Source organism: Scyliorhinus canicula, chromosome 4, assembly GCF_902713615.1.
Source record: "Scyliorhinus canicula chromosome 4, sScyCan1.1, whole genome shotgun sequence".
NCBI classification, from domain to species: Eukaryota; Metazoa; Chordata; class Chondrichthyes; order Carcharhiniformes; family Scyliorhinidae; genus Scyliorhinus; species Scyliorhinus canicula.
In genome coordinates, this window is record NC_052149.1 from 91,602,214 (window position 1) to 91,619,778 (window position 17,565).

Below are 17,565 nucleotides of genomic sequence, written 5' to 3' on the forward strand. Positions count from 1 at the left end.
CGGTATCGATCCTTTCTTCCAGTCATTAAGTTCCAACTTTTCTCAAGCAGCTCGACAAGTCTTCCATTTTGATGCTAATGTGGTTCACATCCTCAGACACTCAAGATGATGAGTAACTGCAAACATTAGCTTCTTCTGACTATTACTTTGCGTTCTTTTCTTCAGTATACCTCATGCAAGCAATGAGTTGTCCTTAGACATTTTTGTGAACTAAGCTTTTTTTCAGTCAAATCAGATCATAGCTGCTATATTTTAAGATGTCAAATTAGTTTCAACGACCAGTGGACGTCTGCTGTGGTTTTAAAATCGAAATCAAAGAGTTCCTGAAAAAGAATTCTTCATCTAATATTACAGCACAACCAAATGTATAAATTGTACACTGGATTAGAACAATATTCTGGGGTAGTGATCTAACTACTATATACATTGATTGTGATGAAGAAAAATCTGCAATATCCATGCATTCTTTTGTTACTAAGACCTTTAAAAAAGAATTACTAACTAATGTGTTGGCAAGCAAAATTTTAAGTGCAATATAAAATTTCAATACCTTTGTATGTGTACTTTGATATTTTTATATTGTAAAGCAAAGGAATTTCAACTGCACGGCAATTTATATTGCCTCAGACATTCCAAAATAACCCAGCATGAGTAACTTTGAAGTGCAGTTTATGTTGTTACACAAGTAAATATACCCAGACATCTGCCTGCAACCCAGAGCACCAAGACAAATAGTCACCTAATTTGTTTTTGGAGGTATTAGTTAATAGTTAAAATAATTCTGAGCAGGCCACCTATGCTCATCTTTGAAGAGTATTATAACTTGCATCTATATAGTGCCTTTCATCCAGAAAAATGTTTCATGGCACTTGCTTCATAGATGTTTCATACATAAGAGAGGCCGAAGCAGCCGAAAAAACAACTGCTAATGTTTGGGGAGGCGGGGGAAGAAATGTCTCAAAGGGGGCTGGTCAAAGAATGAGGGCACCGGAGGAAGCGGGGTTGTGTGATGCAGCAGGTTACAGAAAATGGTACGTCAGATCATGAAGTAACTTCAACAGAAGAATGAGAATTTAAAATATGAGTTATTGTAGGTCAGAAGGCATTAGTAAACAAAACTGAAAGGTGACAGACTGAAAGGTTAACTCTCCACAGATGCTACCGGAGTACTTCCCCATTTACTATTTGTATTTCAGATTTCAAGCATCCACAGAGTATTGTGTTTTGAGTAGTAAACTCAAGGTAGAGGTAGAATGGTCAACTGGAGGGAAAGAGCAGGAAATAGGTGTGGTAGTATGACTAGGGAGATTACGGTACCTTAGAACCATGCTGCCATTGGTGCAGAAGACTCGCTGCCCATTGGCCCAGGCAAGTCATGTGCCTCTCTGCCAATTGGCTGAGGCTAGTCATGTGACTACCCACCGATTGGCTGAGAGGTTGGTAGCTCCACCTACAAGGCGGGGTATAAGAACCCGTATCGGCTGGCAGTCGGCCTTTCTCTGTACGTCTACTGCCGGGCACACATCTAGTGTATTAAAGCCTGTTGTTTTGAACTACTTCACTATTTGAGTCCAATTGATGGTGCATCAATAGGTTTGTCAGTTGCACTGTCACCTAGCATTAAAGCATAACCCCATCTGCTCTCTCAGGTGGACGTAAAAGATCCAGTGGCATTACCGAAAAGAGCAGGGGAGTTACGTTGGTGTCCTGGACAAAATTTATCCTATTGACCATAGAAAGAAAACCAGATCATCTTGTTGCTACTGCATTGTTGTTTGTGGAGAAGTTGTCATGCTCAAATTGGTTGTCACATTGATTATGTAGCACGTGAACCATTCGGTGATGACAGGCACTACATAAATGAAAGCCCGTCTTTTTAGCACATTCACAATGACAAAAGGATATAACTTGTAATCTCTGATATGCATAGCTGATCCTGCAGAAAAGCTATGATCTCGGAATCTAATGTTTCATTTAAAGATCATGTTCAAGAGATGGTAAGGGGCTTGAACTGCCTGACACCACTTCAGCAGCAGCAATCTTATAGTCTAATTTAAATTATTACTGAAAAAGACTTCTGGAGTTGTTTCACCAATATCAATATGAGGTTTGACAAGACAGGGCAAAACCAAAGGGTATTTCTTTGTTACACTTTAATCACAGTAGGTCTTTTTATTCTACAGTGTAGTCTCAGATGCTCAGGAAAAGTTAACAAACTGACAAACAAAAGATGTTGGTGTAAAATGGTGCTACAGGAAATTCTCAGCCATAGTTTTACTTCCAGAGGTAGAGAGAAAATAGGGAGAACAATCAGGCTTTGAAGAAGTTAACCATAGAAAATATTTCTCACACTTTGTCAAACAATCTGCATAGTTATCTTGGACATGTTTCAAGTATGCTCCTTCAGCTAGATCATTTTGGGACACTCGAGTCTACTACCCTATCACATTGAACCCATAACAACTATGTTGTGTAATTCCTAGTCCAATGTGCACTTCTATATGAGCCATAAACGTCTCCAATTTACGAGCAAGTTCATTCATCCTGTTCATCTCCCACCATTTGCTCTACACCCTATTCTGCCTGGTTGCTCCAGTTTCTCCTACCCACCACCAGTACAAAATTTATTGTGTGTAGCTCCTTTAACCTTTCTTCTGCACACGCACAGTAACTTAAAATGGGGCAACTTGTGCTCAGCAGCTGCGGAAAATTCTGGGTTGCTGCACAACCACACAGTTTAGAGGAAACTCTGCTTCAGTGTCTGATGTGACTTGAATGGAGCTTCAAAATCTATATATTATTCATCATTAACACAGTATTTCTACCTCAATTCTCATCTTATGACTGCACTGAAAGCCTCCTCACACCCATCACCTCCTCAAGCCTGTTCTACCATTCAACTAGATTAAGGTTGATCTGTACCTCGGTTGCATTTATCAGCCATTGTTCCATGTTCCCTGACAACCTTTCCTAAAAAGATTATCAATCTCAGGACTTGAAAACGTCAATTAAACCAGCAAACAATTCTTTTGTGGAAGCAAATTCCAGGCTTCCATTACCATGCGTGTGAAAAGGTGCTTACCGGTTTCGCTCCTATGGGCTCTCTCTAATTTTAAGATTTTGCCCCCATGTTCTAGAATGTCCAACCAGAGGAAACAGCTTCTCTATTTACTACATCGAATCACTGGAGCATTTTAAAAGCCTCACATAGGTCTCTCCTCAATATTCCAAATGCAAAAGAATACAAGCCAAGTAACACAATTTGTCATCAATTGGACTTTTTACATTCTGTTTTTGTACTGGCAACTCAATCCCATGTCAGTCAGTAGCAGCACTCTAACCTGAATCAAAGTCTGCTATCAAATCCTAATCTACAGACATAACATCAAAATGGCAGGTTAACAGTGCAGTATTTAGGGAATCCTATACTATCAGAGGTGCTGTGTTTGGGATGAGTCATTAACGTAAGAACATAAGAACTAGGAGCAGGAGTAGGCCATCAGGCCCCTCGAGCCTGCTCCGCCATTCAATGAGATCATGGCTGATCTTTTGTGGACTCAGCTCCACTTTCCGGCCCGAACACCATAACCCTTAATCCCTTTTTTCTTTAAAAGACTATCTATCTTTACCTTAAAAACATTTAATGAAGGAGCCTCAACTGTTTCACTGGGCAAGGAATTCCATAGATTCACAACCCTTTGGGTGAAGAAGTTCCTCCTAAACTCAGTCCTAAATCTACTTCCCCTTATTTTGAGGCTATGTCCCCTAGTTCTGCTTTCACCTGCCAGTGGAAACAACCTGCCCGCATCTATCCTATCTATTCCCTTCATAATTTTAAATGTTTCTATAAGATCCCCCCTCATCCTTCTAAATTCCAACGAGTACAGTCCCAGTCTACTCAACCTCTCCTCGTAATCCAACCCTTTCAGCTCTGGGATTAACCTCGTGAATCTCCTCTGCACACCCTCCAATGCCAGTACGTCCTTTCTCAAGTAAGGAGACCAAAACTGAACACAATACTCCAGGTGTGGCCTCACTAACACCTTATACAATTGCAACATAACCTCCCTAGTCTTAAACTCCATCCCTCTAGCAATGAAGGACAAAATTCCATTTGCCTTCTTAATCACCTGTTGCACCTGTAAACCAACTTTCTGTGACTCATGCACTAGCACACCCAGGTCTCTCTGCACAGCAGCATGCTTTAATATTTTATTGTTTAAATAATAATCCCATTTGCTGTTATTCCTACCAAAATGGATAACCTCACATTTGTCAACATTGTATTCCATTTGCCAGACCCTAGTCCATTCACTTAACCTATCCAAATCCCTCTGCAGACTTCCAGTATCCTCCGCACTTTTTGCTTTACCACTCATCTTAGTGTCATCTGCAAACTTGGACACATTGCCCTTGGTCCCCAACTCTAAATCATCTATGTAGATTGAGAACAATTGTGGGCCCAACACAGATCCCAGAGGGACACCACTAGCTACTGATCGCCAACCAGAGAAACACCCATTAATCCCCACTCTTTGCTTTCTATTAATTAACCAATCCTCTATCCATGCTACTACTTTACCCTTAATGCCATGCATCTTTATCTGATGCAGCAGCCTTTTGTGTGGCACCTTGTCAAAAGCTTTCTGGAAATCCAGATATACCACATCCATTGGCTCCCCGTTATCTACTGCACTGGTAATGTCCTCAAAAAATTCCACTAAATTAGTTAGGCACGACCTGCCCTTTATGAACCCATGCTGCGTCTGCCCAATGGGACAATTTCTATCCAGGTGCCTCGCTATTTCTTCCTTGATGATAGATTCCAGCATCTTCCCTACTACCGACGTTAAGCTCACTGGCCTACTAACCAAAGGCCCACCAGTCTGCTCTCTCAGGTGTGCTAGAAGATCCCTCAGCACGATTCAAATCAGTGCCGGGGGAGTCCTCGCAATGACTTGGCTAATATTTATCCTTCAATCAGTCTCATTTAAAAGCAGATTATCTGGCCATCATCATAATGCTGTTTGTGCTGAGATTCTCACTTTACATTAGTAACTACAATGTCAAAAAAGTACTAATTGACTGTAAAGCGTCTCGGACAGCGATCTGAAACCTGCAGCCCATCAAGGTCCTGAGTGTAGCCCGCAAGACATTTTCATGACCGTTGCCTACATGCAGGGTTTCCAGATTTTGACTGTTTTCCTATTGGTATTACTAAAGTGTTATGCACACAAAGCAAGGACATGTCTTAGGATAAGAGGTGGCAAATTTAAAACAGAGTTGAGGAGAAACTACTTCTCCCAAAGGGTTGTGAATCTGTGGAATTTGTTACCCCAGAGTGTGGTGGGACAGTCAGTAAATTTGAGGAGTTAGACAGATTTTTAAACTGGTAATGGGTTGCTGGTATATGGAGAACTGGTAGGGCGGTGGAGTTAAGACCAGGATGGCTTAAGCCATGATCGTATTGAACGGTGGAGCGGGCTCGAAAGATTAAACTGCCTACTCCTGCTCCCAGTTCAGGAGTTCTAAAAAATAACTATTCTGGCTGATTTCACTATCCAGCTCTTGCTCTGTAGCACTGTAGGTAACAGGACCCCAATATAGTGTTCATGATCAATAAGGGGATTTCTTGATTAATCATGAAGATCAGGGGTTACAGGATGAAGGAGAACAGGGATGAAGTACATATCACCCATGATCGAATGGCATAGCAGGCTCGATGGGCCAAGTGGGCTAATTCTGCTCCTATATCCGATGTCAAGTGAGGCGCATGCTGATGCACATACTGACTGCCAGAGTCGTGTGCTCCTTCTGCATCCAAAACGCTGCAATGGTACTATCAGCACGCTCTACAAGGTACACAAGTGCAGTTATCAGAATTACCCAATCCCAAGAGACTGTCTTGGTTATGACACCGGTCGAATCGGTGACCCTTTTTGGTGTTACTTTTGTACTTAAGTAAATATTTATTTTGATTTTACCATTTGAAGTTAATGACAATTCTACTAATATATAAATGATTAAGTATTTTGTATAACATTGGAATATTTGACATTTATTAAATGTATTTAATCTTATTCATGGGTCATGATTAGTGCACATGACTGATTTCAATCTTATGGCTCATTGAGATGAAGGAGGGCCACTCATGCAGCCCACTTATCGGCCGAGGTTGCTCATCAAGGGGTTGGTTTAGCACAGGGCTAAATCGCTGGCTTTGAAAGCAGACCAAGGCTGGCCAGCAGCACAGTTCAATTTCCGTACCAGCCTCCCGAACAGGCGCTGGAATGTGGCGACTAGGGGCTTTTCACAGTAACTTCATTGGAAGCCTACTTGTGATAATAAGCGATTTTCAGTTCATCACAGGTCTTGTATCCCCTGAGGTCATCAAAGGAGCTCTAGAATTGCAAGTCTTTATTTTCAAGACCAACATCTTTTCAGCTGTAATACCCAAAATTGAACACAATGGGCGCAATTCTCCGCACTCACGACGGTGCGGAGAATAGCGGGGGTCGTAAATTTTTACGGCCACGCTAGTCCGACGCCCTCCCGCTATTCTCTCCCCCCCCCCCAACGCCGGACTCCCGACACAAATCGCTGGCGCCGTTTTTTTACGGCGAGCAGCGATTCTCAGCTGGCCGATGGGCCAAATTCCAAGCCCTTTACGGCCATTTTTACGAACGGCAAACACACCTGGTCTGGCCATTCGTAAAAACGGCCGTAAAGTCCCGATCTTGGCAACCATGGCACCGATTGGCACGGCAGTACCACGGCCGTGCCAAGGGTGCCATGGGCCCGCGATCGGTGGGCACCGATCGCAGGCAGCTGGGCAGATTCCCGCGCACTCTTTGTCCTTCCGCCGCCCCGCTGTATCAATTCGCGGGGCGGCTGAGGGGCATCCCAGCCCGCGCATGCGCGGGTTTCGCGCAAATGCACGATGACGTCATCCGCGCATGCGCGGGTTGGAGTCTTCCAATCCGCGCATGCGCGGCTGACGTCATGCGACACGTCAGCCGTCGCAAATTCTGGCAAGCGGGCTTAACGAAATTCGTTAAGCCCGCAACGCCGGAGTTCACGGCCGCGGCATACTAGCCCCGACCGGGGACCAGAATCAGTTCCCGGTCGGGGAGGGGGAGGCTGGCGTCAAACCCGCCCGGTTTTGACGCCAGCCTTACGATTTCTCCCTGTCTGGGAGAATCGCGCCCAATATTCTGGATGGGATCTGACCAAGGCCCTGTACAACTGAAGCATCAATTCCACCCCGTTGTAGTCCAGTCAACATCCAATTAGCATTTGTGATTACTTTTACCTGTGCACTAACTTTCAATGATTGTGTACATGGACACAGAAATCCCTTTGCTCCTCTAGAATTGTTAATTTCAAACCATTAAAAAAATTCTATTAATCTTTCTTGGAACCAAAATGGATGATCAGTTACCCTACACACAACCCCCGCTGCACAGTTCTGCCCAGTCGCAATCTGTCTTTGACAGTGTGACTCCTCATCAGCACAACTAATCCCCTAACAGGGTTACCTGCAAACTCAGATACACAACTACCTACACTAGGCAGTGACGTAGTGGTAGTGTCATTAGACTAGTAGTCTAGAGACCAGGGGTAATGGTCCAGGGACCCAACTTCAAATCCCACCACAACAGCTGGTGAAATTGTAAATCAATAAAATTCTGGAATTTAAAAAAACAAAAACAAATCGAGCAACAATGATTGTAGCAGACTTCCGGTGGCAGCCATGGTGTGAGTGGACACACACCGGGCAGCTCCTGCTTGAAGGCATAGAAAAGAGCTCTTTTTACCTGAAAAAGGGAGAAACTTCAACGGAAAAGTGCAGCTGAAGGTTGGAGGAGGTCCCCCTTCCGTATCCCGAGGTGTGGCATGTCTGCCGGTTACCAAATCCGGCAGAAGAGGGTGAAAGACTTGGCCAAGGAGTTGGAATAGACCTGCGGCGCAGCAGCTATTGGAAAGAGGGCGGAGGAGGAATGGTCAGTGCAGGTTGGAAGGCCCCAGATGGACCAGCTGATGGGTTACATCAGGGGAGAGTTCTGTCAGCAAAGAAAAGAGATGCAGGAGGACAGATTGAAGGCCATCGAATGGGCTGTGGCACCCCTGAAGGGCTCAATGGAAAGGGTGAGCAGGTTATTGGAGGGGCTGCCAGTGGTGTTGCTGATTGGGACGATGTAGGATTTATGAGGAGGTTACTGGCAGAAATCCCGGAGTTGGCCGCGCATCAGTGGATCATGGAAGTAGACTTTAATTGTGTTCTAGAGCCTAGGGTAGACCGGTCGAGCCCTAGGTCAATGAGAAGGATACGGATGGCAAAGGACCTGGGAGGGTTCATGGAAAGGATGGGTATGGTGGAGCTGTGGCGCTTTTCAGAACCCTGGGGAAGGGAGTACTCCTTTTTCTCACATGTTACAGGGTATACTCCAGAATCGACTTTATCATGGTGAGCCGTGAGGTGCTGGTAGGGGTGGATGGGGCAGAGTACACGGGGATAGCAAATTGGGACCATGCGCCCCACTAGCTAGAGATTCGGCTTAGATCTGCACAGGAGCAGAGGCCTGGATGGAGGCTCGATTCAGAGTTGCTGGCAGACAGAGGGTTCTGTGATAAGGTGTGGTCAGTGATTAAAGACTAAGTAGAGTTGAAACAGAACTGGGAAGTGTCGGCGGCCACACTCTGGAAGTTACTGAAGGCAGTGCTCCGAGGAGAGATTATCTCGTTCAAGGCACATGAGGATAGGAAAAGGAGGGAGGAGTATGGGCATTTAATGAGCAAGATAGTCAGAGTAGACAGGAAGTATTCGAGGGCGCCCACCACGGAGGAATTGGCGAGAAGGAAAATGTTGCAGGGGCAATTTGATAGGTTGATGATGGGGAGGGCGGTGGGGCAACTGCGTAGGGCAAGGAGGGTGCAGTACAAGTACAGGGAGAAGACGACGAATACTGGCCACACCAACTACGGAGGCAGACCGTGTCCAGGGAAATATTGAGGATATGGACAGAGACAGGGGAGGGGGAGGTGGTGCCAGGGAGGTTAAATGAGATGTTTAGGGGATACTATAAAGGAGTTGTACAGGCAGATCTAGGCACGGATGTGAGCGGGTTTGTGGGAGGGGTATATGGGTGGCTGGGGAAACAGGGAGGCAAGCAGGTGGTGAAGATTAAGAAGTGGGAGGAGTTAGGAGGGGAGATAAATTGGGGAGTGTGGAGCAAGGCACTACGCTGGGTGACTTACTGGTGCACGAGGATGAGCTTGATACAATACAATTTGGTACAACGGGTGCATATGACTCGAGCAAGGATGAGTGGGTTCTTCCAGGGACTGGTAGACGAGTATGAGAAGTGTGGGCGGGGACCAGTAAACCCCACACATGTTTTCGGGCTGCGAGTAGCTCGAGAGATGCTGGGAGGGAGTGTTTGCAACACTAACGAGGATTGTGGGAGCGGAGGTTGGGCCAGACCCTTTGATGGAGATATTCGGAATATCGGAGCTGATGGAGGGAGGGGGGAGGGGGGAAAACGGCCGATGTTGCGGTCTTCACCTCTCTGGTTGCCCGGTGAAGGATCTTATTGTAATGGCAGTCGGCAACGTCGCCAGGGGTGGCAGCCTAGCTAGGAGACTTATATGACTTTCTCCATCTGGAAAAGATTAAATACAAGTTGAGGAGGGCTTTGAGACAAGGTTAGGAATGTTCGTGACCATTTTTGAGCAGTTGTTCTTCGCCGTGGGAAGGAGGGTGAAAATGGGGGAAAATTTGTACAAACTATATAATTGTGTGGTGGGGAGTATATTTCCTGGACTGTTTATGTTTCATAATTTTTTGAATAAGTTTGGAATAAAATATATATTTTTAAAAAGACAATGATTGTAGTAAAAACCCATCTGGTTCACCAATATCCTCTTAAGGAAGGAAATCTGACACCCTTACCCAGTCAGGCCTAGCCTACATGTGAATCCAGATCCGCAGCAATGCACTCTTAAATGCACTCAGGTATAAGCAATAATTGCTGGCCTGCCAGCGATGCTCACATCCCATGAATAAGTTTTTAAACAAAATTCCAAGTCATTATGTTGTAAAGCTGAATATTAGATCAGATCCTTGGGATCACCACTTTTTATATTTTATTATATCCTACTTTATTTTCCTATCTCTATTACCAACCCATGTCACAAAGTCATCCCCAATGCTGCAAGCTCATGTTTGCTAATCTGTTTTGTGGAACCTCTTCCCCCAAATTCAATCTCAAGATACAAGAAACAGAAGGAGTAGGCCGTACTGCTCCTCAGTAATATCATGGCTGATCCTCACTCTGACCTCTACTTTCTTGTCCTATCACCCAATTCCCTGAGCATCCAAAAATCTATCACTCTCAGGTCTTGAATATACATTGACTGCACTGGCTCAGAATTACAATGATTCACAATGTTCGCCTCATCACAAGGATGACCACTTACTCTGAAGTTATGACCCTTCAATCAAGACTCTCCAGCAAGGACAAACAGCCTTTCACCATCCACCCTGTCAAAACCCAAAAACTTTATATGTGTCAAGAGATCACTTTCAATCTTCTAAATTACAAAAAATGTAGACCCATTCTATTAAAACTATCCTCCTAAAGAAGCTCTCTAGTGAATCAAACTGAACATTTGTTGTCACCACACCCACTCACCTCGACAGCAAGCATATCCTTCCTTGAGTAATGAGGTCAATGTTGCGCACAATACTCAGATATGCGGTCATAAAAATCCTATGCAACTGCATAAATATGTAACTTAAGTATAGGTGTAGCCGTGATGAGCAAGAATAGCATTTATTGCCCATTCATAGTTGCCAATCAGAAGGTGATGCTGGACTTCCTTCTTGAATAATTGCAGACAAAGTATTCTCAGTGTTGCTAGGTAGGGGGTTTAGGCAACAATGTACAAATGTCTTCTGGAACTCTTTGATGAAAGACTCACTGATGAAAGGTCATCAACTTAAAATGTTAACTCTCGTTTCTCTCTCTCCCGATGCTGCCAGACCTGCTCAGTTTTTTCAGCATGTTCTGCTTTTTATTACAGATTTCCAGAAAACACAGTATGGAGTGTCTCTTGTCTGCCATGTCAGTATCCTCACAAAATTGATCAGATTAATTAAAAGACCCACAAATTTGTACTGATTCTTTTGTCAGCTCAGGTTTTCAAGTGCTCAATGATATATTGCTCATTATATATTCCTATAAATCCCAACATTAATTCTTCTGTAGTTTCTTGTTTTTTCTCTCTCCTTTCTGTCATAGAATAATGGAGTAGCACCGATTTTGACTGGCTTTGCCTACACCTTTCCTTTGAAACAATCTGACAAAACTGCTTTCCCACCTTCAAAGGTCTTGCTAAAGCCTTCCAACATGCCTTTGGTAACCTCCCTAATTTTTCTTCTAATTGTCTGCTGAAACCTGAAACGTCACTGGTCGTCTTGCCTACTGGCCTGCTGTTTCCAGTATTGCCTCCTGGCCTGCTCGTGTCTCCAGTGTTGCCTCCTGGCCTGCTGCTCGTCTCCAGTGTTGCCTCCTGGCCTGCTGCTCGTCTCCAGTGTTGCCTCCTGGCCTGCTGCTCGTCTCCAGTGTTGCCTCCTGGCCGGCTGCTCGTCTCCAGTGTTGCTTCCTGGCCTGCTGCTCGTCTCCAGTGTTGCCTCCTGGCCTACTGCTAGTCTCCAATGTTGCCTCCTGGCCTGCTGCTAGTCTCCAGTGTTGCCTCCTGGCCTGCTGCTAGTCTCCAGTGTTGCCTCCTGGTCTGCTGCTTGTTTCCAGTATTGCCTCCTGGTCTGCTGCTTGACTCCAGTGTTGCCTCTTTTTCACATCAGGAGTTGGATCAGAAACTCAGCCTGTTCTGCTGATGAAATCAAGACAAAGACCTGTACTCACTTGACACACTGTTTACAGGCTTCAGGGAGCCTTTTCCCCTCAGTTTTCCCCTCACCCGCCTCCGGTGTATTTGATCGGGGTTTAGAAAGCTGATAGGGGCGTTTCCGTCACTTTGCTACGATTGGGGTGGGGGCGGTCCCCACCTTGACACCGGAGACAAGGGATACGATATGATCGACCCGGAGCTGCAACCCCATCCGTCGCATCGCACAAAGGGACGGCCTCAGTGTTCATGCCCCGGGTGAACAAATGCGGAGTGGGATTTTAAAGATTAAAAAACACACACAAATATACAATCACAGGGACAAATTCACCCTCCCATTCCTTTCAGATATTGATCGTCCCGGAACCGGCGCCGGTGGCCGCCCTCATAAACTCGCCCAAGACGTCCAATCATTGACAACTCAAAACATCCAGATAACATTTAGAAATTCATACCGTGCATCGGCGAGTTATAATCACAGCGAGAGTCGTCCTGATGTTTATTTTTCTCGCTCACCACTCCCGATTTTTTACCCACGCTCGCTCCCGACCGTTATTTTCCCTCTCCATCCCTGACTGTCAGCCACGGCTTATCTCACTTTCTGGCAGGAAATGCTCCCGGGGACCGCACTGCGCACGCGCGCCGCCGCATCCAGCCCGAGGGCTCAGGATTTAGCAGGTGGACGCCGGCGGGGAGGGGCTGACTTTCCTCCCCCACGGGCTGGATCGGGGCTAAGCGATCATCCAGCCAGCTTTTTGGATCCGATCCAACCCACAAGTTGTATTGGGGTTTTATTTATCACTATGTCAGAAAGTTCCAGATGGAGCCTGCTACTTCCCCAGATGAATGGCGCAGTCAGGGCACGCTTCGCCTTCCTCCCGGGGGCTCGCGGCGCGGCAGTTGGCCCGGTGCCGGCACTGCCGCCCGCGCACAATCGCCGCGCGCAGCCTGGGTCAGCGGGAGCCGCCGCTGGGTCCGGGCAGCAGCCTCAGTGAAATAAGTGTGTGTGCGCGTCTCCCACACAGGGATATGCTGTTGGGATACGTTGGTGCCTTCTGATAGACTTGCCTTCCAATTCTGAACACAGTTTTAAACGTACTCCCGCGGAGTACGAACACCAGCTCCCGTGCTGTGACTGAGCTCCAATTAGGTGTGTAACTCGCCAAGTGCTTACAATAACGGTGTTTACCTCAGCTACCCATGACAACATGTCGGCTGTCATTTTGCTTCCAAGAGAAAATAAAGACAGCGTTGTAGTAGTGTAAAGCGGTTTGGTCCTGACAACAGCCAGTCTCTGATCTTAGTTTCCCTGCTATCTGGCCTTTCACACCTTTTATTCTCTCTGGGGACTGCCATTAGCACTCTTTTCCCTTGGCCTCTGTGGCTATGACTCATCTTTCATTCCCTCACCTACAGTATAAATATCTCCCACTTTCTGTGTCTTTTAGCTTTGACAAAGGGTCATCTGGACCCGAAACGTTAGCTCTTTCCTATCCCGACAGATTCTGCCAGACCTGCTGAGATTTTCCAGTGTTTTCTCTTTTGGTTTCAGATTCTAGCATCCACGGTAATTTTCTTTTAAACAGCAGGGCGTAGCTAGCGCGAGGATTCTCGCCTCCTTGAGCCCTCGTCTGAAACATTCCCTGTGTGCCTTGAAACGTTTCCAACATGTTTGTTGTTTACAAAATGTTCGATTAAATATGGCGAAATTAAGCAAAATGCTGGAATCTGAAACAAGAGCAGAGGATGCTGGAAAAACTCAGCAGGTCTGCCAGCATCTATCAGGAGAGGAACAGAGTTAACGCTGGACTCTTCTTGGATAATGTTTCACTCATTGTGCATTTTTATTTTTCGGGCATTTGCAGAATTTTAATGATTGGGCCTAAATTTTTGACCGTCTGAAGGTTGGCACTTTATTCCATCCAGCTCTTAATTAATTTGTATCCTCTCCCTACCTGCTAAAAAAATGTTCTGTATGTATTTTGTCCGGCTACTGCAAAATCGCAGCAGACTATCCACCATCACATCTTCTTAAGTTGTCCAAACCTCCAGCACGATAAGATATGAAATTATGGCTCGCATTCACTGGCTTAATGGGAAAAGTAACTTCAAAAATCTTACTTTCAAAATAATCACCCATCATTAAGAAGAAGATTTCTTAAATTAAATTGACTTTGTTTAAATTTGTTGTATTTTAGAAACTGCTGGACAACATTCAAAAATGGATCCCCAAATCATGGCAAGAGATTAAACATATTCTCTCCTCATCCCTCCCTGCAAAGAAATGAATACAATATGAAAAAAATTATATTTGGTGAAAATGTTTATTGTACATGTGACAGAGACAACTTACATTTAAATTGTGGCTTTAACATGGCAAAATAACCCAGACATGTCATCAGACAAAATTCAACATTGAGCCACATAAGGATATATTGAAACAGATGTGGTCAATGCAGGGATAGGTATTACAGAACTTCATAAAAGGAGAAATTGAGAGACAAAAAGGTTCAGGTAGGGAATTTCAGAGGTCAGGGTTTTGGCTGCTGAAGGCATGGCCATCAATTATGTACAAAGGAAAATGGGGCAACACAAAGTTCCAGAATTGTAGGAATGCTGAAATCTCAGAGTTGGGGACATGGGGAGGTGATGGAGCTAAGAAGGGGCCAGGCCATGGATAGATTTAACACAAGGATGGAATTAGAGGCATTGCTGGACCAGGAGCTAGTCAGCCTGTGAGCACAGGGGTGGAATGAATGACACTTGTGCTGGTTAGGATAAGGGCAGCAAAGATTTGATGAATTATTTATTTATTCATTGTCCAGAATTTATTGCCCATCCCCAATTGTCATTGAGAAGGTGGTGGCGAGCCACCTTCCTGCACCATTGCAGTCCAGTGCTGCCAGGATGGAAGTTCAAGGATTTTCACCCAGAGTGAAGGAACTGTGATATAATTCCAAAATAATTAGGATTCATGGAGTGGAAGATAGAGCACCATCCAAAAGATACAAACCTGCTAACAATAATGTGATCAACATGAATAGACACTATATTCAAAATAGTCAGATTGAAATATGGTACATACAACATAAGGATTAATATTACAAAGCTTCCATCTACCAAAATTCTTGCCATCGTGGAGGCTATCTCCACAAGTACCTCTTCTTTGGGTTTTTTTTCTCATTTTAATCAGTACATTTCTCTCCAGTGTTGTTCTGTTGAGTGCTGTAATAATTAAACAACTGCTTCTTATTAACTTCAGTCTTGGTTTTCACTGCTGATTTCAAAACCTTTTCTCCCCAAATTCATCCTCCTTATTTGTTTCAATTTTCAAATCAGTAATTGAGAGATTGCTTTGGTTGTTGCAGGCCAGTCATCTCAGCCCTAGGACATAGCTGCAGTAGTTCCTCAGATTATATCCTAGGACCTAGGTCCAATCATCTTCAGCTATATAAGCAATGGGCTTCATCATAAGGTCAGAGGTTGTGATGTCCACTGATGATTGCACAATATTCACTCCCATTCACAACTCCTCAGTACAGTAGCACAGTGATTAGCACAATTGCTTCACAGTGCCAGGGTCCCAGGTTTGATTCCCGGCTTGGGTCAGTATGTGCGGAGTTTGCACATTCTCCCCGTGTATGTGTGGGTTTCCTCTGGGTGCTCCGGTTTCCTCCCACAAGTCCCGAAAGACACACCGTTAGGTGATGTGGACATTCTGAATTCTCCCTCAGTATACCCGAGCAGACGCCGGAGTGTGGTGACTCGGGGATTTTCACAGTAACTTAATTGCAGTGTTAATGTAAGCCTACTTGTGACAGTAATAAAGATTATTATTATGAAGCAGTCCGTGGCTGTGTGCAGCAAGGCCTGGACAACCTTCAGTCGTGAGCTGATTAGTGCCAAGTAATACTTACACCACACAAGTGCCAGGCAATGACTGTCTCCAACAACAGATATTCTAACCTCTTGACATTCACTGGCATTACCATAGCTGAACCCCCCATTATCAACATCCCGAGGGTTACCTTTGACCAGAAACATAACTGGACAAGCCACATAAATACTGTGCTTACAAGGACAGGTCAAGAGACTGGGAATTTTGCAGCAAGTAACTCACCTCCTTAGCTCACCAAGGTCTGTCCACCATCTGCAAGGCACAAGTCAGAAGTGTGATGGAATACTCTCCACTTGCCTGGGTGTGTGTAGTTCCAACAACCCTCAGGAAGCTTTACATCACCCAAGACATACATGATGTCGGGGGACTTGACAGGATGGATGTGGAAAGGATGTTTCCTCTTTTGGGAGAATCCGGAACGAAGGGCCATTGTTTAAAAATATAGGGTCGCATATTTAAGACAGAGGTGAGGAGAAAAAATTCCATGAGGGTTGTGAGACTTTGGAGATTTCTGCCTCAAAAGGTGATTGAGGCAGTCTTTGAATATCTCAAAGGCAGAAGTAGATAGATTCTTTATCAGCAAGGGGGTGAAAAGTTATCAGTAGGCAGGAATGTTATGTTGAGGTTAAAATTAAATCATCCATGATTTTATTGAATGATGGGGTAGGCTCGAGTGACCAAGTGACCAACTGCTGCTCTTAATTCGTATGTTTGTATGTTCAATATGGCAGCCCATTTGATTGGCACCCATTCACACCAGTGGCAGAAGTGTGTACCATCTGCAGTATGCACTGTAGCAACTCACAAGCTTCCTTTGACATCATATTCCAAACCTGGGACCTTTTACCACTTGCAAAAACAAGGCATCAAATGCAAGGAACACCAGCATCTACAAGTTCACCTCCAAGCCACACACCATCCTGACATGGAACTAGAATGCCATTCCTTTACTGTCATTAGATCAAAATTCTGGACTCCCTAACAGCATTATGGGTGAACTTGCACCAAGTGGACTGCAGCAATTCCAGACATTTCACCAGCACCTTCTTAAGGTAATTATGGATAAACAACAAATGCTGGTCTCACCGGCAGCGTCTACATCCCATGAAATAAAAAAGTCAGACTTGAGCAATGGGTAGACACAATGCAGGTAAAATTCAATGCAAAAATTTATTGGCTGTTATATTTTGGTAGAGAGTCTGAAGAGAGACAATAAGTGCTGTATGGTACAATTTTAAAGGAGTTACAAGAGAGCTGCTTTGTGCACAAATCTTAAAGTGACAGGAGGGGCAGCACAGTAGCATAGTGGTTAGCACTATGGCTTCACAGCGCCAGGGTCCCAGGTTCAATTCCCGGCTTGGGTCACTATCTGTGCGGAGTCTGCACGTTCTCCCCATGTCTGCGTGGGTTTCCTCCGGGTGCTCAGATTTGCTCCCACAAGTTCCGAAAGACATGCTATTAGGTAATTTGGACATTCTCAATTATCCCTTTGTGTACCTGAACAGGCACTGGAATGTGGCGACTAGGGACATTTCACAGTAACTTCATTGCAGTGTTAATGTAAGCCTACTTGTGACAATAAAAATTATTATTAAAAGTTAATAAAATATATGGGATTTTGGGCTTTATAAATAGAAGTAAGAAGTACAAAAGCCAGGAAATTTCACGGAACATATATAAAACTAGTTTGGTCCCAGCTGAAGTATTGTGTCCAAATGTAGACCTCACACTTTAGGAAGAATAAGGCGGCTTTGGAG

The 17,565-nt window shown here is 44.8% G+C and overlaps 1 protein-coding gene across 2 annotated transcripts in view; it reads right to left on the reverse strand.

The window, feature by feature from the left end:
* LOC119964802 (WD repeat-containing protein 47-like) overlaps nucleotides 1-12,815 on the reverse strand; it is a 116,699-nt gene extending 103,884 nt beyond the window's left edge. The window contains exons 1-2 of one of the 2 annotated variants that reach the window (XM_038794810.1): nucleotides 12,366-12,815; nucleotides 10,695-11,895 (exon numbers count right to left, since the gene is read on the reverse strand). Coding sequence is in view for 1 of the 2 variants with exons in the window: in XM_038794809.1 (XP_038650737.1) it covers nucleotides 12,366-12,372 (7 nt within the window). In the remaining variant the exon portion in view is untranslated. The remainder of the gene's footprint in view (nucleotides 1-10,694; nucleotides 11,896-12,365) is intronic. The other variant, XM_038794809.1, reaches the window with a different exon arrangement.
* Between the last annotated feature and the right edge of the window lie 4,750 nt (nucleotides 12,816-17,565).